This window comes from Labeo rohita, chromosome 20 (genome assembly GCF_022985175.1).
Source record: "Labeo rohita strain BAU-BD-2019 chromosome 20, IGBB_LRoh.1.0, whole genome shotgun sequence".
NCBI classification, from domain to species: domain Eukaryota; kingdom Metazoa; phylum Chordata; class Actinopteri; order Cypriniformes; family Cyprinidae; genus Labeo; species Labeo rohita.
In genome coordinates, this window is record NC_066888.1 from 7,714,784 (window position 1) to 7,738,293 (window position 23,510).

The window sequence follows — 23,510 nt, forward strand, 5'->3', positions numbered from 1 at the left end:
AAAAAAAAAAAAGATTTTTATGCAAAATAAGAAAAATTTACTTATCTCCATTCTGTTCAAAAGTTTTCACCCCCCGGCTCTTAATGCATTGTGTTTTCATTTAAACCTTCTGTAATAGTTGCATATGAGTCCCTCAGTTGTCCTCAGTGTGAAAAGATAGATCTAAAAAAAAAACACTGCTGTGGATCATTCAGGTAACAACACAGTATTAAGAATCAAGTGTATGTAAACTTTTGAACAGGGTCATTTTTATAAATTCAGCTGTTATTTTCTCTTGTGTATTATATGTAAACATCTTTTATGCAAAATATCTTATTCAGATCAGTACTAAATATTTATATACATGTGTTCATCCTACAGTTGTGCTGGGGAAACCCCTCCTCTGTGCCTTGCTGGTCTGATGCATGAAGAAACGCTTTATGAAGCAATCTATTACAAAATCTGTCTCAAAGTGTTTTTTTCTGCACAACTTTTCACAGTGGGTTTACTGTGTTGCACTCTGGAAAACTGTATGCAAATACACACATAGACACACACACACAAATGCATTCTGCTTTAAGCAGTGTTATGTAAGAAACTGTCTTCAGGCTTGGTAATCCTTATGCTGAAGTTAGTGTCTCAGTGTATCTGTGGGTTTCTCTCAGACAGTTTCTAAAGCTTCCCGCTCACAGCCAATATACAAATTCAGTGATGCATAAGAAAAATTACGTTCGTTTGTTCGAAGACAACTCTTATTGCTTGTTCACACCAGGAACAATAACCTTTTGCACTACTAGTGTGTTCATAATTAAGATAATACATTAAAATAATATGGTAAGACAAAAAAACTTGCAATATCAAGCAGCAAAACAAGGTTTTGTACAGCTAAAAATAGCTGGACGCGGATGAGACCAGAAGCCAGACCCATAAAATTTACAAATGGCTGCACCCGCTCTTACGAGAAAAATAAGGTTGATAGTAAACAGATTGTTAATATTGTTATAGTTAACTTTAAAGGTAAGATTCTTGGTGTGAATGGGCCTTACTTTGACCTTTTGACATCAAATTAATTTAATACATTTAAAGGGATAGTTCACGTAAAATTAAAAATTGCCTCAAGTATATGCAAACCTTTATGACTTTCAGCAGTTTCAGTTCCCATTGACTGATTTTGATTTTGACTCACTGATTGATTTTGTCCATATGGAAGTCAACCCTTTAGTTTAGGTCTACACTGTAAAAAATAATTTGCTGAGTCAACTTAAAATAATTTGTAACCTGGCTGCCTTAAAATTTTAAGTTCAGTCAACTCAAAAACAGTTTATTCAACTTGAAATGTTAAATTATACTAAGTGACAACTTAGATATTTGATTTGAATCAACTTAAAATTTTAAGGCAGTTGGGTTACTTACTCATCTGTTAAGTTTAGTGAACACAAATATCAAAAACAAGTTGTTACTTAGTACAACTTAACATTTCAAGTTGACTAAACTTATTTTAGTTGACTGAACTTAACATTTTAACGCAGCAGGGTAACGAATTATTTTAAGCTGACTCACTTTTTTATTTTTTACAGGGTACCAACTTTCTACAGTGTAATCTCCTTTTGTCGTCGACATTAGACATAAGAAACGACATTAGGGTGAGTGAATGATGACAGAATTTTCATTTTCCAAATGCTTAAGCACAGCAGATGAGTGGTTTACAGGTGCAGATATGATCGTTTAATTTTTTCTTAATCTTTATATATTCTCTCACAGAGGCTGATGTCTTCATAATACAGAAGAAACTGGCTGTTTTGTGAAACACTGATCGGTTATCAGACAAGAGAAGGAAGTCATTACCACAGGAACAGCTGTTCAAGGTTACTGTGATCCGTCACCAAGAGATGTTGCATGTAAACTGCATGAATAAGTAAATGTTGCATGAATAAATGTTGCCGACTCAGTCTAGATAGGACATCAAATGATGAGCCAAATACTACTACTTTCATTGAGGTGACCTTCATACTGTTTCAGTTATGGGTGACAAAAACTGCCATCTGTAATCAAAATCAGGATGCTGCATAAATTACTTGGCTTTATTTGGAATAGACATTAGCAGTTAGTTATTGCACACTTTTTCAAAAAATAACACATGAAACAGTTTGCATTATGCAATGATAATTGATTCAAGTTTTCAACTTTTTCTTTGCAGCTATAGGAAAAAGTGCTGCAGGAAACACTGATGTGATCTGTGACACACTTGTGGTGCAATATGTGACAAAATTGTAGTTATGCCCACCAACAAACTTGTATTTTTCACATTTTTTACATGACATCCTCATACTTTGCAACAAACCACATATTTCCTCTCTGTGACCAACCGTTTTAAAACTGCTGATATGGATGACCTGAAACCAAACACAAACAGACTAAAAGCAGCCAATCATTTTGACATTATCCATTTAAAATGTTGTTTATTTATTAATATTAAAGTCTGTGTAAAGCAATATTAAATATATGTTTTGAGTTTGTCACACCACATAAAAATGTTATTAACCACCCAGACAAATTTGAATGATTAAATAAAGTGCCAAGTAAAAAAAAATAGCTATCAAAATCTTGAAAAAAAAACAAAAAAAAAAAAAAAAACACTTGGGGGCGTGTCTGCTAGTGGGAAAGCTGCCACCTCTTACAACGGTCAAATACAAATGCATTTAAATAACACAGTTTGAACTGTTTTGTATGACGCCGTTTTAGTGCCACAAGAAAAAATAATAATAATAATTTTTAAAAATCTAAGATTACGAGATTAAAGTTTTAATATTTTGAGAGTAAAGTGGAAATATTTCAAGAATAAAGTCAAAATTCTACGAGAATAAAGTAAAAATATTTTGAGAATGAAGTCGAAAATTACGAGAATAAAATCAAAATATTATGACAATAAAGTCAAAATGATGAGAATGAAATTAAAAATTTATGAGTAAAGTTGAAATATTTCGAGAATAAATTCAAAATGATGAAAATAAAGTTGAAATATTATGAAAATAAAGTCAAAATATAACGAGAATAAAGTCGAAATGTTTCAAGAATAAAGTGGAAATATTTCAAGAATAAAGTCAAAATTACGAGAATAAAGTCGAAATATTATGAGAATAAAGTTAAAATATTTTGAGAATAAAGTTGAAATATTTTGAGAATAAAGCCGAAATTACGAGAATAAAGTCGAAATGTTATGACAATAAAGTCAAAATATTACAAGAATAATGATATATTTTAAGAATACAGTCGAAATATTTCAAGAATAAAGTTGAAAGATGAGAAAAAAGTCGAAATTATGGAAATAAAGTCAAAATACTACAAGAATAAAGTTGAAATATTTCAAGAATAAAGTTGAAATTCTGAAAATAAAATCAAAATATTACAATAAAATCGAAATTATGAGAATGAAGTTCAAATTTTATGAGAATAAAGTCGAAATATCACAAGAATAAAATCAAAATATTTCGAGAATAAAGTCGAAATGTTTCGAGAATAAAGTCAAAATTGTGAGAATAAAGTCAAAATACTACGAGAATAAAGTTGAAATATTTCAAGAATAAAGTCAAAATGATGAAAATAAAGTTGAAATATAATGAGAATAAAGTCGAAATTACAAGAATAATGTCAATATACGACAAGAATAAAGTCAAAATATAACGAGAATAAAGTCGAAATGTTTCAAGAATAAAGTGGAAATATTTCAAGAATAAAGTCAAAATTACGAGAATAAAGTCGAAATATTACGAGAATAAAGTCAAAATTATGATAAAAAAAGTTGAAATAGAATAAAGTTGAAATATTACAAGAATAAAGTAGAAATATTTCGGGAATAAAGTCAAAAGTACGAGAATAAAGTTGAAGTATTATGAGGATAAAGTCGTAATGTTTCAAGAATACAGTAGATATGTTTTGAGAATTTAAATCATAGAAATTAAAGTTCTAATATTTTGAGAGTATAGCCTGTATTGTGCAAGGAAATGGCCTGGATTGGGAGCACTGGGAGAAGTTGCCAAGCCACTGGAATTTATTTGAATATTGTTGCATCCGAGTGACCGCATCATCATTTTAAGGACTCGCAGAAACATTTTAATATCAATAATATAATATTTATTAACAGATTGAACAGGAACAACTTTTTATCTTATCAGCTCACACCCCCAATTGACATTCCTTTGGGGGGCCGCTGTAGCTCTCTTATTTAACACTTTTTAATACACCACAAATATATGTGGGATTATTAGCTGAAATCATACCATGTGTCATACTCGCAGGGACAGTATGCCTGGAAATAATATTTCATGTCTTCGATTGCATTCATTATTTGTAGTGCGCCAGCCCCCCAATAGTAATAAGCTTTGTGCTTTTGGTACTTTTAATATAAAACAAAGTCTCAGCTTTCAAAATCAGTTTTATAGCAAAATACAAAGTTTTATTCACGGTATAATACAGTAAATGATTGCACATAAAAAAAAAAAAAAAACAGTATAGCCTAATTTAATGAAACAAATTTCTCATTGTAATCAGAAAGCTGTGTGACTTACATGCCGCTTAAAGTGAATACAACAATCATTTAAGAGTGCGAAAAACACGTTATTGTAAGACATTGTTTGTATTTCCCTATAAAACTGACAGAATTTGAAAGCTGAGACTGTGGCCACATTCACACGGTCAGTTTTTGGGATTGACAACCGCATTTACTTACAGGTGTGAGTCTCGAAATGTCCCGTTCACACAGCAGCTTACGGTCGCTTTTTCAATACTGTCTGTAAAAAAAATATTCTGTTGCTTCTAACTATTTTATATGCAGGTGTAAAGCCGAAATCACACCACAGCCACTGTCTTAATCGTATGTGTATCTGATTTCATTAGAGAATGTCGTGATTATGCATCAGGATTTTAGTATAGATTAATATCTTCGTCTTGGAGAGCTGGTAATGTAATCTTAATGGGCCAGGTTTCAGTCAATATTTCATATTCATGATCCATGTCATATTCTGACAACAGAAACTGTTGAAAATACATGAACATATCTATGAAATATATCTGTGAAAACCATTTTATTGAGAATTTGGCTGCATTAAAATTAGCAGTATGTGAGCCCAGAGAGGCAAGAGGGTACGACGCACTGACGTCATGAATATGCTAATTGGCGTATGACATCATCTAGCCACATTTGGCGAATTTTCAAGCGGGGTTTAGCTACTTTCTATTGAAAGAAGTTGGCAACACTGCAGACAAGTTGTCCAGTCCTGTTCTGCTCACAGCGTGTGTGTTCCAAGAATGCGGTTGTGAAAAATTTACGGATGTGAGTTTGTTTATAGAATACGGTTGTCACATCCGTAAATAACCGTACTGTGTGTGAAAGTAATCGTATTAAGGACTTAAATACGGTATTGACAACCATATTCTGCTGCTGTGTGAACATGGCCTTTGAGACTTTGGAATTTCTCCCAATCTGGGCCATTTGCACGTGCAATAGGCTAGAATATACTCTTAAAATATTAGAACATTTATTCTCGAAACTTTTCGGCATTTCGTTCTCTAAACCTTTTGGCACTTTTTTCTCAAAACTTTTTGACGTTTTATTCTCTAAACTTTTTGGCACTTTTTTCTCAAAACTTTTCGACACTTTGTTCTTGAAACTTTTTGGCACTTTTTTCTTAAAACTTTTCGGTACTTTGTTCTCGAAACGTTTCGGCATTTTGTTCTCGTAATCGTAGATTTTTTTTTTTTGTTGTTTTTAAATGGCGCCGCAGTTTTGGAAATTATTGCAATCAGGTAATATGCATTAAAGTGACGGCGAAAGCAAAGCTTAACTATCAAACTGTAATGACAGTAACTCCCGATGGAGGGGCGAACCACTAATGCTAATGCGCTCTAGCTATTAGGTGTGTTCGAAAATAAATAATACTAAAAAAAACAACAAAATGCTATAATAAACAATAAATGCTATATTTAAATTATTATAGAAAGATTATTTCCAAATTTAGTTGTTCAAGTCATCTTGTGCTTGTCATCTTTTTCTTAGCAAAATATGTATCACAGAAAAGCTAGTTTGAGATGTAGTAAAGCTCTAGATTTTGAAATACAATACTGTTTTACAAAAGCGCTTAAGCAAGAAAGTTGTGGTGTGAACATGCCGGAGCCGGATTTCTGCATTGTTTTGTGTAATGGGATAGTGTTTTGGTCTCAGTGTTGTTGAGGGGGAGGGCAGTAAATCCTGCTCTCCTCTTACTGCTATGGCACCAGTGCTGCCTCATTTCACGTGAAATATTGATACACCTAATTTAACCCCTGGAGCAGCTCGGATGTCAAAATGTACGGGCCAGGTGAGTGAGAATATCTGCTGCGTCTTGCTTGGGCGGCAAGTTCTGCTTTGTGCAGGTCAGTTATGAAGAAAATCCTGTCTGTATATGCATACATATCTAAAGCGTAAAACGGCACTTGAGAAAAGGAGAAAACTTCCGGGGAAGCCATTTGAGTGGGTTATTAACTGTCAGATGGCATCGTCTCAACAGGAAGCTGTAATTTAGATGGAACACAGGTGGTCTAGTGCTGTCACTGATCTTTCTGAGCTCCATCAGGATGGATGAGATGAGCTTACCTCACTTAACAGACACAGTGGTTTGATGAGGAATAACAGAGCAACGGCGGTAGTCGTAAAGTACATGGTCACTTTATTCGAAGAAAATATTAAAACAGTAGCATGTACAACTTGGAATGAATGCAAACTGAAGAGTGGAGTGCAAACTCCCGCAGCAGAAGCGGCGCAGGGGAGAATTCACCGAAACAGAGGACAGAAAAGTGAAGGCTCAGCCACACTCCTCCAAACACCTACAACATCCCTCAATCATCTCCACCCTGGTGCGAGACGGCCGTCCAGGAAAAGAAAGTCATTAAAACAAACAAAAAAAAAATTGACAAAAAAAGGAAACAAACAAACAAACAAACAAAAAAAAACATAAACAAAATCATGCCAAACATTTTCTACTTTTTGTCATTTTTGATTTTTTTTTTCTTGTTTTTGATTTTTACTTTTTTTAATCCCCCACAATACATTAAAGCCCCATTCCACTGGAAACTTGAATTTACAAGCTTGCTCTCTACTTGTGGTTCCTCTTAAATTACAAAACCCCACAATACAACACTTCAGTGGACTCAGCACGCTCTGATTGGCTGGAGAATGAGCTCCGGGCTCAAGCTGCATGCATGAAGAACAGAAAAAAACGAGAGAACAAAAGGAGGATGGCCAGCCCAAACATTATCAAGAGCAGATGGAACTTAAGGAGTTCACCAAATGCTGTTTTTCTTCAGTTTGAAGGTAGTTACAGGTTATTTTTCTCGAATAATTGATACTAGACTGATCTTTGGGGACAGGATCACTAACCATTTCATGCAGATATTTGACTTTTTCCATTATTTTCTGTGTGGACAGAAGGATACTTTATTTTAACATTCAATTATTTTTAAACAGAAACATTATGAATAAATAAACATTTTTTTTCCCAAGAGGTAAGTAAAACATTTGACTGATTTTTTTCTTCTCTTCTAAGAGGGCACGGCAGGAGGAGTCGGCTTCACTTTGCGGTCATCATCTGTACAAATTCTGAGAAGAGAGACGGAGAGAAAATGAGATTAGGCGGTTGCTTTTGGCCGAACGCCACGCTGTGCAGCCAGCTGCTAAATTGTTCAATGGTTTATTAATTTTTTAATCAAGAGTTGAAGGCAGAATTCACACGGTAATTAACATCCCATTTCCGAGTAGCCTTCATATAAGTCTAATCAAGAGGCTCTGTTTTCAGCAAAACAAAAAGGCCACTTACGCATGTGCTCTGTACAAAAACATTTTGGGAAATGTGAGCCGTTGTTGATACAGATAACTTACACTAAAGGACACTGTGGTCACTCTGAACTGAGTGAATGAATCATTAAGAATGATTCAAACTGATGAATCATGAGTTTCAGACTGATTCAAGAGTCTTCTTGACCGATTGTCATTAAATGAATAGAAAGTAGTGCCTTTGAACAAAAAATAAAATCAAAAAAAAAAAAAAAAAAAAATGGAGGAAATACAGTGGGCTTTTAGAGCTAGGCAACTTACCTTCATAGTTCACCTGGCCATCTCCATCTATGTCGGCTTCTCTGATCATCTCATCCACCTCTTCGTCTGTCAGCTTCTCACCCAGGTTTGTCATGACGTGACGCAACTCTGCAGCACTGATGTAGCCATTGCCATCCTGAAGAGACAAACTGAACGTGAGCCACAAAAAGAGCAGAAAAATCTCTGACCTTGAAGTTTGAGCCAATTTTGGCTTGAAAGGAGACATCGGATGCAAAATGCAATTTTACATATTGTATGCATGTGGACACAACCACCTTCAATCATAAAAATCTATTCAATCCTTTTTTTTTTTTTCATCTTCAAAAAACCTAAATGGTTTCAATTATCAAGCCATTTTGATTTTCTGAACAGTATGATGTCATACTGCTCAGGCCCCGCCCATGACCGCTGATGAACTATCCCATATTAGCATATTCCCACCCTCAGCCAGTTGTCGGACATTTTCTCTGTGCTCGAGCAGTTGTAGCAACAATGTCTTGTAAGCAATGCAGGTGTTTTGTAGTTGGATGTAAAAGTGAGCATATGAGTTTTCACTTTTTTTTCAGGATGCAGTGGATTCGTTTTGTTTTTGATGATAACATCCCACCAAAAACCAGAAAACAAGAGAGGAGCGGGGTGAGCAGTAACTCATTAACATTTAAAATAAACATGCTACGAATGGGTCACTCTTGAACAGAGCTGTTTTTGACAAGGTAAAAAGTAGGGCTGGGTAAAAAAAAAAAAAAAAAAAAAAAATTGATATCTGGATTTTAATAATTCTCATTTTTATGAAACAATATCGATCAAGCCTGTTTTCAGTTAATGGATGGAACATCCAATATGAAAAAGTCTCAGATTTCAAATTCTGTCCACTGTATTGTAGTATTCTATCTATAAATGCTGTTTTGGCGCTGTTTAATGTGGAGTGGCACTGTGAATGGCAGCCCCGTGTCAGCATTAACGCTTCTCATTTCCTTTGAGTGATGTCAAGCGTTGCCGAACTGAATTATGGTTCCGTTGCGTCCCGTCACTGGCGTTGCTTGCGACAGAAGTTAAACATTTTTCAACTTTTCAAGCGCCAACGCAGGTGTCAGCTAATCAGATCGCCTTATGCAAATATACTAGTGCAGATGCTGGCCAATCAGTGCAAAGCTTCAGACACGCCCTCCGTGAAGCGTTAACGCTGACGTCCTGTGTGAATGGAAATTTTTTTAACTTCTGTCACGAGCAACATCAGTAACGCGACGCAATGGACCCATAATTCATTTCGGCAACGCTTGACGTCACTCCATTCAAAGTAAATGAGAAGCGTTCACACGGGGCGTCAACAGACGCATCAGTGCGTAGCACATGTGAACTGATCCATCTCCTTCCAGACTGTAAATATTTTTCTGACTACATTTTGTGAGCGGTCGCACTGGCGCGACCACTGCATTGATCAACTCATAAGCGCTGCCATTTCTGTTTCACATAAGAAACATCAAACGGCATACGGAAAGCGTAACAAATTCCCGCTGCTCGTTTGAGATGCGCAGCACAGACCGTTTATCAGCTCTGACCGCAACGCAAACAAACTTGTCCGAGCTCAGAACAGCTTTAACAGACACCGTTACTGCGCAGTGCTGTGAAATCTGGTGAGAAGCATTAGAATTCACCACAGAAGGAATAAAAAGGCTGCTGCTGCCAGTGTTCAAATTCCATTCAAATTTAAAGTACCTTTCAAAAAAAAAAAAAAAAAAAAAAAAAAAAAAAAAAAAGTACAATTTAATCCGTATCCTGTCTCTTGTAATCGCTCAATTAGTGTTTCAGCTGCGCAAAGACGTCAGTATAACAGCTTGTAAACAATTAATGTAACATCACATTTACCTCTGAAAGCATATGATCATAAACTCGTTAGTCAGCCAGAAAAATAAACTGTAGAGAGAAGCATTTTGCTAAATATATGCACCATATAACATATTCATTATAATTTATGTTTGAATAAATCCATCCAAGTTACGATGTTTATATGTAAACTTCTATTTAAATGTTTATATGTAAGGAAAAAAAAACTAATTGTAACTTTATTATAAAAACGTGTGATTTAAGCAGTTGTATAGCACAAATCAGTCAATTTTAACCTTCAATATTATAATCCAGTACCAGCTGACTCTCTTATATATTTTACAGCATTAGTTGAGAGATTTTTTTTTTTTTCCTTGAAGGAAATTTGAGGAGAGTTATTTAATCAAATTGGTAATCAAATTCAATCGCAAGCTTGTGAATAAGAATCTAATCGAATCGTTAAATTTGTGTCAAAACCCAGCCCTAGTAAAAAGGGTCGACCATTGAGGAATTTTAACCAAAGTATGTTGCAGACATTTCATGAACACCATAAAGAATCCAAGAATACCAACTTGTGATGTCCCCTTTAATAAACAGCCAAGTGAAGTAGTTAAAGCTCAAACATACCTTGTCAAATACCCGAAAAGCCTCACGAATCTCTTCCTCGCTGTCTGTGTCCTTCATTTTCCTGGCCATCATTGTCAGGAACTCTGGGAAGTCTATGGTTCCATTTCCTGAAAAAAAATGGGAAGTGAGATTTTTTTGAAAACAGAAGTATAGACAGCAATGTTCACCTCAGATACTCTCAAATAAGCCATTTCTGCCTCAGATGAACAAAATAAAGTTAATTATGACTTTATATGTCACAGCTGCAACTTTACTTCTACTTTAAATAAATTTGTTCCTCATAAACTTGACCATTTCTCAGTATTGTGACTTCATTTCTCAAATCGGTCTTATGGGTTTTTTTCTAATAATTACAAGTTTCATTTTGACTTCTTATTTTTTACATTTTATCTCACTATTACCCATTTTGTTTTCAACTCTCAGGCAGAAAAGGTATCCATATTGAAGATAAATGGCTGGATTTACAAAACAGGGCAAAATCCAGAGACAAAAATTCCATGAAAGTGCAGACGGGAGTGGAAAGTTCTGATATTGATCTACTGACAATGCGCAAATTAATAAACAGAAGCAGTCAGATCATTTCTACAATGAATAAACAAGTCTGTTTGACCTTTTGTCAGGAAAACTGCTTAATTTTATTGTTATTGCTTAAAGTTTATTTCACAATAATTCCCAACCTTAGTAAACAGTAGCCAGACCTTCACACAGATGGCAGAAGGTCTGGGAACCTTGGCTTCTTTGAATATCCAAGCACCACCCAAGATACCATAGGACTGACAAGTTAAGCAACCAATCACGTTTCGCTTTGTGGAAATGTCCCCACAACAACAGACCGGTGTAAAACTCTTGTACAGGTATATTATCTACCAAGAGCAGTGCAAATCACAGCCACGTCAACCACAAAATGGGTTAATATATGCATTTTTGTGGGTATTAAATAATAGCTCAAATACCATTCAATTGACTAACACAATTCTTAGGTCTTGTCTACACTGACTAGTTTTTGTTTTAAAATGAAAACGGTCCTTATCTACACTGGTGCATTTCAGAAACCATCTCTATCTACACTACACAATCGAAAACGTATGTCACATGACGTCATTGTTTACATGTTCATCAAGTATATGAAGAGCAAATGTGGGCAGCCACGCCGTAGTTTTCAAAAGTCTTTTGCTGCCTTTTGGTTTTGAAAGGCATAACCATAGCAAAAGTTATGCATTTTAAAAGTTTAAGCATTTTAAAATGAAACCATTTTCATCTACACTGGGGTTTTCAGTGCGTTTCAGAAACGATCTCCGTCCACACAACCGAAAACGTATGTCACATGACCATTCATAATGAGTATGACGCTATTGTCTACACGAACGTCAAGGACAAACAGAGTGAATCTTTTAAAAAGTGTCCGTTTTAGTCAGTTTACACTGAAATGCAACCCCAGAGTTTTCTAACTAAAAAGGGGTCTGCACCCTTCTTCCTCAGCTGGGATCATTTACAACCACATTCGGGATCATTTGAAGCCGCATGTAAACTGTATTTTGTACGTTCAAACTCGGAGCACCATACCAGTCCATTATATGGAGAAAAATGCTGAAATGTTTTTATTAAAATAATTTCTTTACGAGTGAAGAAAGAAAGATATGAACATCTTGGATGGCAAGGGGGTGAGTAGATTATCTGTACATTTTTGTCCTGAAAGTGGACGCAATTGGTCCAATCACATTCTGGGGATAAATTTCTATTAAAAATCGCATTACAGCAGGCCAAAACTTACACCTCAGTTGTAACCGTGTTTAGAAATAAGGTTCAACCCGTAGTCCAATTCTGCAGCAAAACCATGGACTTGGCAACAATGTATTTAAATACTCTCCTCCCATATTTTCTGCACGTGAATTGGAAACTCCTACAAATGCCTATGCAACAAGGCACCTTTTTAATCACCATTTTTCCACAGCGTTAGTAAATCTAGTCTAAAGTCTACTAAAATTGTAGTTAAAGACTTTTATTATATTTTGGGTGATGACTCCTCCACCCCATCTCAGGGTCATTCACCAGGGAAGCTCTCCTAACATAAACCTCAGTCACTCCCGGGACACGCTGTGGTCACTCAGAGTTTACCAATGAGCCATCTAAAGGATCAGTGTACAGAGTGGTGGGGATTCGCTAAGAGAGATCAAAAACCATGTGACTCACTCTGGATTAGCAGGGGATGATAGTCCTCGAGGGACCGTGGCAAATAAAAAAAGCAGAGAGGGTGACTGTGAAGAAACACGGCTAGATCCCTACAGCTGGCACGGACTAGCCGCAGCTGACCATAAAAGAGCTAAACCACGTTTAACACTCGCCGAGGTCTGAAATAGGTCAAGCGTGCGGTAATAAAGACCAGACTGGATTACCGACTGGATGTGTGGAGCCACTGGTCTAGGATTAGCCAGCCTTAAACGGACATTGAGCTCTGACTCTGGATTGAAAGCTACAGCCCTGTGGCTTGGAGCAGATGGTGATTTAATAGTGTGTGGCGTAAAATAGCAAGACAACCTGAGAGTGAAACTCCTGAATGAATAACGAGCCACATTCTTAGCATGGCGGATAAAAATGTAAGACCTTTGATCGCTTGAGTCATATTAGCACAGTCTTTCACAGGTACCTGAGGGAAACACAATTCATTACTAGAAGGACCACTCAGCAACGCACAACTGTGCTGAAATCAGCCATTTCCAGGTCACTTCCAGTGTCGATTCTCAAAATAAGTTCTTCCGCGGTTTCCCGGCAACGGTGTTTCGATAAGTGTGTGGGAACGAAATGACGAATGCATAGAGTGGATTATGCAATTACTTTTATTTTCCACTACTCACATTATTGCCGTCTGACCTAGATCACGTCACGGCAGGAGGGAGGCAGGCGGCATCCCAAAGGCCTATTGATTCGCTGATCGAAGACGACCAACAGAACGGCTGGCAATCTGACGGGCTTCAGGAGACGTGCGACCTCCCGATCCTCCCACACCATCTCAGCTGTCTGTCTGAGACATCTGTGACAGGTGGCTGATTGGAGAGTTTTCTGGTGTCACTCTTTGCTGAGAGAGTGCTGAGCGAGTGGATCGTCACACCATCGGACGCTGTTATGTCACAGCGGCGAGTGGATGAGATTAAATGGTTTCACAGACAGGCTGTACTTAGTTCAATAACAGGCGTGGGAAAAACAACTGAAAGCTTGCCTTTTCAACAGCGTCTTCAAAATAAAGGTGAACGGTGTCATTTTTCACAAAACTTGCTATGCTAGTTTAATATACAGAGACAACTGGTTAAGTGACAAAACAAAAACGTGCATCATAAGGAAAACGAAAAATAAGAGTTTAAAACACGTCAGGACTTAAAAACATTTTCAAGGAAACTTTTAGTCGACTGACTCTAATCTAGATTTAATGAACTAATGTCATGTGGTGTAACCATCATGTGAATTTCTCACTGAAATTTCTCCTTTTATTTTTAAATTTAATTATAAACAAAAAAGTTTAGTTTCAATGTAAAAATTCTTTCATATATCATAAATTCATACATTAGAAGGTTTTGTGGAGTTGCACCACATGATATTTTTTAACCTAAACTAAACTAACAGGTCAAATTATCTGATATTTTAGGAGATTTATAGGCTTAGTCACATAGTCATGGTCCGCAGTTGTCCTCTCTGCATGTTTTTCCCTGCGTGTCTCTGCAGGCTGGTTGCACCACATGACTTCGATTTGGTGAGGAAAAGTTTATCTGAAATAGCATTTATCTGAAATAGAAATCGTTTGTAACATTATGAATGTCTTCATCATCACTTTTGGTCAATTTAAAGCATCCTTGCTAAATAAAAGTATTAATTTATAATAATAATAATAATAATAAAGATTGTTTTTTGAACAGCAAATCAGCATATTAGAATGATTTCTGAAGTATCATGTGACACTAAAAACTAGAGTAATGATGCTGAAAATTTAGCTCTCATCACAAGAATAAATACTAAAATATAAACATAAATTAAAATATATATAATATAATATTCAAATTTAAAGCAGTTATTTTAAATAGTAAAATATTTCACAATATTACAGCTTTTGCTGTATTTTGCATCAAATAAATGCAGGCTTGGTGAGCAGAAAAGACTTCTTTTCTAAAAACCATTACTGTCTAAAAACTTTTGACTGGTAGTGTACATAAAACATGTATTGATAAGCAATTTTGTTGATACAATAGAACATCTTGCCAAAACTACTTATGGTTTTCTTCATCATGAGATCAGGACAGTTTCACCTCTAAACATTTTTTACTTGATGCTGCTTTAGAAATTCCATTTAGGCACCTTATTTCTCCAGTAAGAGTGGGCGTGGCCATTTGTATATTATATTTTTAACTAGACAAAACAGCTCATTTTGCTGCTTGATATTGCAAATTGGTGCGTCTTACCATATTACTTCAATGCATTATCTTAATTATGAACACACTGGTTTGTAGTGCAAACAGTTTTAATGTACGTTACTATTCACGTTAGTTCCCTATAGCAGCTAATGAAGCGGATAGGCTCATTTTGCCCACAGGCTTACTTCCACGTTTAAGAAAACAGGATAGTGGATAGTGTATCCCTAAAATCAGGAGCTAAAGTTAAATGTTAAGCATTGTGTCCCTGAACCCAACTGATAGTAAGCCATTCGTAGGCTGATTTCCTGATCAAACATTGTGTTTGTCTGTGCAGTCTGACCCAACAACAACTATAGTTCAGCCCATTTTTTGCATTTAAGGGGACTGTACTTGAAGTTGAAGATATTTTGTATTTGAAAGGAAACCAGTGATCAATTTCATTCAGCTGTGATTCATTGTTACTTTCAAAGCCACTCACCATCAGCATCCACCTCATTGATCATGTCTTGCAGCTCTGCCTCCGTGGGGTTCTGACCCAGCGACCGCATAACTGTGCCCAGCTCTTTGGTCGTGATGGTGCCGTCCCCATCCTTGTCGAATAAGGAGAAAGCCTCCTTGAACTCTGAGACAAGAAACAGGTGGAAGCTGTATTCAGAGTGTGCTTCAAAACAGACAAATCAAAGTCATCTGATTACATGCATGAACTCTCACCTGCGATCTGCTCCTCTGTTAACTGGTCGGCCTAGAAATCAAAGAGACAACAGATGCTATTTAAGCAGACATAGGCAAAAAACATTTCTGTTTTAGTGTTTTTAAAAAAAATAAAAATGTAATGCATCTCAATACACAAAGGTCATGTTCACACAGCAGCAGGATACCTTAATACAATTACGTTCACACACAATACGGTTATTTACAGGTGCGACAACCGCATTCTATTACCGAACTCACACCCATAAACTTTCAGGACTCACAACCGCATTCTTGGAACACATGCGCTGTGTGAATGGAACAGGACTAGAAAACTAGCTGTCATTCAGTGCGAGAGAGGCGCTCTGACGCACAAATGCGCGTCTAATGTGTGCCGCGTTATTTGATTTGTGGTTTCGGTAACTTAAAGTGACGGAGAATTAATCTGTGTGTCACCTGAAAGTTTTATATCCAGTCTCCATCAGAGCCGTTCCCGTTTTTTGCATGCGACTCAAATGCTCCGCTCTCAACCCAAATATAAAAGCTGCTGTCGATTAATGAATGTTTGATGAACTAACTCGTAGCTCGATTCAACTATAGTGTTAGAAAGTGCTAAAACTTTCAGGTTCCATTGAGAACCATTGATAAGGACCCTATGATATCCATTTTAGTTTTTCCCAAATTCCGTTTTATTTTTTTCCAAATTCCATTTTTTTTCCATTTTTAATTTTTCTTGGATTCCATTTTTTCCTGTTTTAATTTTTCTCAACTCCTTTTTAATGGTTAAATTAAATGTTATTAATCAAAGAGCATGTCAAATTAATTAAAATCATGAAACTTATACAATTTCACATCAACGTGATAAAGGTTTAAGAAATGTTTAGGGCCCTATGAAATGTTTTATTTTTTTCTCACCATATGTTTTATTGTTATCAAATTCTATGTTATAGCATGTCTAATTATTTGAATGCATACTTAATTTATTCTTAAAATAGCCTTATGAAAGGTTTTTTTTACCCTCAGAAATTCTGTGTTGTTGTGTATTTAAAATGTTCTGGTTATCAAATGAAAGCATAAAACATTCATTTCATTTATCTTTTAATTACTGAAAATTAAGCAAACTTGTTTTTTGGCAAACAAAGGGGAATTAAAACATGGAAGAAATGTTGTGTGATTGTACCCTAAAAATAATGTTTGTTTCATTTTAGTAGTATTAGTAATAGTAGTAATATATATCTGGCACAATGTCAAGTTAAACCGGACTTATTTTGACGGGTTGCAGTGTCTACCTTTACATTTTTGTGTGTATATGATATAATGCTAGTTTTCCTAAAACTGAATGGTCAAATGCTCATGAAGTGACTCTCAGCAGATACTGTTCATGTATTTATGTCCTTATTTAGTGACACAACAGACGCTGAAATCACATTGTCACGCACCGTTAGTTCTTCATTTGTGTACTTTGGTTGAAAAAAGTAGGGTAGGGTGAAAAACTCATTTTTTTTTTGCATCTTTTTTTATGCCTACATCACACATATATAATTACATAATGTGTGAGGTGAGCTAGTGCAAGATTTTTTGTGGTTAAAAAGTATATACATTTTACTTTTTTTTTTAGAAAATGACAGATTATTTCTCTAGATAAGACCATTATTCCTCGGTTGCGATCGTGTAGAGACCTTTGAAGCTGCAGTGAAACTGCAATTTGGACCCCATTTCGTGTGACATCCAAACAAAAACACTCTGGTTCATACAGTGGAATCAGATTACAGGACACTGACCAGCAATCCAGACTTTTGGTTAACAGCAAGGAGAGAAAAGCTTATTGTATGAGTCTGAAGAGCTTGCTAAAGTGGATGAGAGCTGCTAGGAAAACAAATAACTCACATTATAAAGGGGAGGAATGGAGCTAATGGGCCAAAGAAGGAGGAACACAAAGCCATCCCTTCAATCACACTAATTATTCGACTTCCTTTATGCATTACGCAGCCATACTCACATGATATGACATATAACATGCAGCTGAGATCACTGACTTAAGAGCCTTTTTAATGCACACACACACACACACACTGGATCCAATAGTTCCAGTTAGCAGTTGAGTCACTGGCAGATGTAATGAAAAAACAGTGCTAGTTTGTTAGATAAGTGGGTCTTCCTGCTGCCAGCTGTATGGCTCATTTCATTGCTCATGCCCATGTGCCCAGTACCCAGGCAACCCCCATCACCACCGTCCCAAAGCTCATCCTGGGGGATGGGACGCTGCAGCAGAGGAACAGGCGCAGCTGCTCTGGGACTCCCTGCCATCCTGTGTGAGGCGCAGAAGACTGTCTGTCCCGCTGTCTGAAACGTTTTTATAATGGGCAATAAATGGAAAGTAGTGGTTGTAGGTCGATAAAGACATCACAAGCACGCACATTTAAGCAGGTGCTCTGAGACCCGGCAATTCCCGAAATGTTCAACAATCAGACACGCAGTTAATAGGCAGTTAAGAGTGGAATTGATAGTACTTACTAGTAGTTGCCAGTGCAGTTGTCATTATGGTCTTTGACTAGGACAACAAAACTGTTTGTCATATACTGATAATATCAAACAGGCCAATATTCGGCAAATATTTGGACACTGTATCAGTTGTGACATAGACATGTGATCAACAAAAGTCCTAGTTCCCCTTTTCAAGCCACAATTCATGTCATGTTCATACATTTGTCATAATTTTCAGTTCGTTAAAACTGTTGTCTGTAATTTTCATACCTATAAATACACATTTATAATTTTGCATGTTTATTTTAATTATTGCTTTTAAATATTATATACCCACACAATACAATGACTATTACATTTAATTTTTCATAATTTTTAGATTGTCAAAATTGTTTTCTGACATTTTCATATATATATATATATATATATATAGCTTATTTCAATATTAGTTAAATATTTTATACCTGCACAATTTAGTGACAATTGCATTTAATTTTTCATACATTTTCCATAATTTTCAGTTAATGTCAAAATAGGTTTTTTTTTTTTTTGTAATTTTCATATCTATATATATACATTTAGAATTTTATACAATGTTCAATGCTAACATTTCAATAGCAAATTTACATGTGATTCACCCACACAATTTTGTAACAACGGCATTTCTTTTTCATATATTTTTCATAATTTTCAGTTAATGTGGAAATTGTTTTTGTAATTTTTATATCTATACATACATATTTTTGATTTTATACAATGTTTATTTCAATATTAATTTTAAATATTTTATACCCACACAATTTAGTGACTATTACATTTCATTTTTTAAACAGTTTTTCATAATTTTTTTAATGTCTAAATTGTTTTTTGTAAATTTTATATCTACAAATTTATATTTATAACTTTATACAATGTTTATTTCAATATTAAATTTATATATGATATACTGACACAATTTAGTAACAATTACATTTCTTTTTCATACATTTCTCTAAATTTTCAGTTTGTTAAAATTGTTGCCTGTATTTTTTTTTTTGCATATTTATAACTATACACACACACACACAATTTAATGACAATCACGCTTAATTTTTCATAAACATTTTTTTCAGTTTGTCAAAATTGTCTGTAGTTCTCATACATATATTTATAACTTTATAAACTGCATATTTTAATATTAAATTATGTACTACACTACGTACACACTTTATTTAGTTCAATATTTAATTTCTCATAATTTTCAATTTATGTCAAAACTTTCTGTAATTTTCACAAAAGAATGGAGTGAAGTTGCCTCAAAACCAAGTAAACCAAACTGTGTGAAATTTGAACTGTTCCTCTATATTCTATCATGCACCTGAATACTAAAAGATCAACTCCACAGGCTACAGAAACCGCATGTCGAATCCCATCAGCTGAATTTACTGTGCAGTGGCACAACTGTCACCCATCTGTGGCGAGATGTGTTTGTCTAAAGCGCTGTCCTAACGCTTATTAAAAATGTTCAGGCAAATGAATGTAGGTCAGTATACACAGCATAATCCTCAAGAGTCCCAACACATAAAGCACGAGTTTTAGGGAACATTACATCACAACTTCACCCAGGACAGCTGTCTCCTACCAGATGCTGTTAAACACACACACAAACCCAATATAAAGATCAGACCACCGACAATAAACCAAACTTATATCTACTCTCTGTCCAGAAACATTAAGCCATACGCACAAGCCCAGAGGAAAATGTTTTGCTCGGAGTTCGATCTTCACAGCTTAGAAGACTAACGGAGCTCTCAATTAAGTTTCTCTTAAAAAAGAAATAAATATGGACACAACTGACAAAACTGCACGAGTTTAAAGCTATAAAATAAACGCAAACAGCATAGCTCAGATAACATCTTAAAACTTGGATAAATTCAATGAGAAACTGAAAACAGAAAGATTTCTGCATCTATATTGTAAAAATGATTCAGTTTTTCTACTCTAAATTTTCAGTTAAATGTGTCATTTGCCATTTTTTTTTTAAATTTACTAGCAATTTCTGAGTCAAAAATATTTCAACACAACTTTTTCGGGTGTAGACAAGACATATGAGATTACTAGTCTTTTTTTCAACTGCTAAAGAGAAACAACTGAGATACTGAAAATTAATACTTATAATTAGGGACACTACAGGAAAGCTTAAAAAAAAAAACTCCAACAGGTTTTGGTTTACTAGGATGCACCACAATTACATCACACACACAAAATGCCGAACGCCACCTCTCAGATTCAACAACAACAAAAAAAAAAAAAAGGCCAGATGACAGACATTTCACAATGACACACCTTTTATTTGCATAAGCTACATTGACTACAGACAAAATACAGGAAACTGGGCATCCATTATAATAAACCCACACCCTTTTAGTCCACGCAACATTGTGGTTTGGTTAAAACACAACTGCCTGTCATTAGTGAGGCCTATAAATGTGTTTAAAGTGGTTTTAGATGGGAAACACTGGCCCTGCTGGTGTAATTTAGTCTTTAGAGGGGGTTTAAAAGAAGGTAGATGATGCAACAGACGCTGGCGGAGCCACATCCTCCACATCCTCATCTCAGACACATCTACAAGCATCTTTATCACGCCTTATCCATCATATTTCACAAATATTAGCATAAATATGCTTATCATGGTAACCTACTGACCCAAACATTGACATAGCCAGTCTGTCTAATTAAAAAGCACATGTACAGGCTTCAGTGTGCTGTCATGTTGATCTAAATTATCTTATTGTAAGATATAATAGCATGGAATGTATCCCACATCATTTGATGTGTGTGACCCGTATGTAAGATAAAGGATGTAAGAATTGCGCAGTTGTAGATTCAGGCTTCTGACTGTTGCATCACTGAACTACACCTCTAAACAGCAGGTGACTAAATAAAGCGTAATGTTTATTAATCGAGTAGTAAATTCTCTCGTTTGGAGTGACATCAACAAACCGTAACACTTATAACAAAAGCCTATTTCTAAATAAACGACGCTTGTTTGATACGAACGGACTGTTTGAACGCATCAAAAGCATATAAAACGAAATAAATGATTACATACCATGTTTGTAGGGAAAAAACGTGTTAATCTCCAGACTAGACTAAACGCAGGTCTCTCCGGGATGCCCGTTCGCTGGTGCGGCTCTGGCTGTGGACTCGGCGAGAAGTGCACATGTATTCATCCGCCACTCACTTCCTGACTCAGTACGCGCGGAGCGGCCCTGCCTTACGCTCTCAGCCAATCACAGGCGCCGTTAAAGCGCAGGCAGACCGAAGCGCCCACTACTAGCACACCGATGCAGTAAACAGTGTATGTCTTCATGAAATATTTCAGCATTAAGATGATGGATCAATGATTAACTGCTCATTTGGTGATTTAGTGCCATAGATTAATTAATTGTCCAGTTTGAGGCACCTAATAATTAATGTAGTTCATTTATACATTTATACAGAGAACATGCAGTCATTTCCCCACTACAAAAAAAAAAAAAAAAAAAAAAAAAAAAAAAAAAAAAAACTTAAAAAATGTAAAATCTTCATATATCTATATCTGTAGTATATAGTATTATAAAACAAATAAATAAAAACTATCAAAGCTGCTCCACGTTTAAAGATATTAATAACTTTTACTGACTAAATTGCTCATTTTGTTTAGTTCATTGTCAGAGATGATTTATTTATCCAGCGGAGGTCTTTGAAACCTCATTATTACATTATTAATAAACACCAAAGCTAATTTAAGCTTATGTTTGTGTGTATTAGTAAGTTATTCTGACGTTTGGGCATCCTTTACTAAACCTAGTGCTAGTTAGTCAATGCCATTATTACATAAATATTTAATAAACACTATTCTTAGCGTTTTTATAAAAAACAGGTACTTCATGAACTCGGTGATGTGTGGAACTAGTTTCTCCAGGCGGAAGGATACCCGTGGATTTCCCTCCGCTTGAGAATTCACGGCGTCGGTTTGTTACGGAGCTTCTGATTGGTTGACGCGGACCTGCAATATTATACACAGTGTTGAGGGGGGCATTATTGGCCGCCCTGGACCTGCAATGCACCAGGCAACGGTGTGTAATAGAAATCCCATCAAGGTGCTTATAGTAAAACTTTTTTCAGCTGTTGAATTATACTATATTAGTATTTGGGTACATTAACGTACATTGTACCAAACTGGAAAGAAAAGAGGAAGTGCATCAGGTTTTACCGACAGAATTTTCAGCACTTTCTATTGGCTAATGTACAACCCATGAACAAATAACCTGTAGGCCACTTCTCAACATGATCTCATGTTGCATTAAATTATTAGAATTATTTGCACCCTACTCTTTGTCTCTATAAAAGTAATAATGTTCTATCTACTAGACAGTAACTTCCTCACAACATCCCACGCATTATTATTTACTTTATGATGCAAGTATTAGTTTACAGTAATTAAACTCTATTAGTTAAGATGTTATTTGATCAAAAATGGCCTTGTGTTAGCTCTCTTGCCTATGTTCTACAAAAATGGTCAAACATGACACCTAGTGTCCTTACGTGTGGAAGCTCACAGATGAACTGGTTTCTTTTACGAACCTGTGTAATGTGTCTTATATGAGGCCTGTCATGAAGAAGCTTAGCCTTAGTGACAGCGTCAAGTGGTCTGCATAGGGCTTTTGGTCTACGTGAGCTAGTCTGTGATTGCTGAATGTGCATTGATGTGCATGCGCTGACTGATTTAGGGAGAGTGCAGCACGGATCCTGTGAAGGGACGCAGACTGACTGCTTTCTGCTGACTGCAGACTTTCATTAGTTGCTCCTTTACATCAAGGAAGCATTTTCATCACCCTCTTCATGCTGCTTTGCAGAGGTCAATGAAGAATGAAAGCTTCAAAATAAGACTTAAAAAGAGGAAAACATCCTCTTGGTGGATTTTACACAGTAGCACTTCTAATAATGTAATAATCTGCTATAATATTTGATATTGTTGTATATGAATCTGGGTAAATGAGATGCAGCACACCCATCCTGGGATACAGTATATGATGAGGTTGTTTTAAATAATTAAGGGGAACAGAAAACAGAGATTGAGATGAGAACAATCTAAAAACGCTGCATTAATTATGCCGATCTCTGCAGAGTCAAGCAGGGGAGAGAAGATGGGCCGCACGACGCTGGTCCTCTAGTTTAGTAATTAGCAGAAGCTCTATGGAAGGGAAATTAATCATTTTTCTCTCTGAGGATATGCTTTCTCTGCAGGCTCACTGTCACTGTGACTTTCTGATTAAAATAATTAAATTCAGAAATCTGTACAATTCCTGGAAATTGAAATCTAAGAACGTTAAAATGAATAAACATCATTATAACCAACG

The 23,510-nt window shown here is 35.7% G+C and overlaps 1 protein-coding gene across 1 annotated transcript; it reads right to left on the reverse strand.

The window, feature by feature from the left end:
• Positions 1-6,663: 6,663 nt before the first annotated feature.
• On the reverse strand, positions 6,664-21,369 carry calm1b (calmodulin 1b). The gene is made up of 6 exons (XM_051138590.1): positions 21,218-21,369; positions 15,664-15,694; positions 15,431-15,574; positions 10,556-10,662; positions 8,105-8,240; positions 6,664-7,609 (listed from the first exon to the last, which is right to left on the reverse strand). Exons 1-6 carry the CDS (start codon positions 21,218-21,220, stop codon positions 7,581-7,583), a joined length of 450 nt encoding a protein of 149 aa, XP_050994547.1. The 5' UTR covers positions 21,221-21,369; the 3' UTR covers positions 6,664-7,580.
• Positions 21,370-23,510: the final 2,141 nt, after the last annotated feature.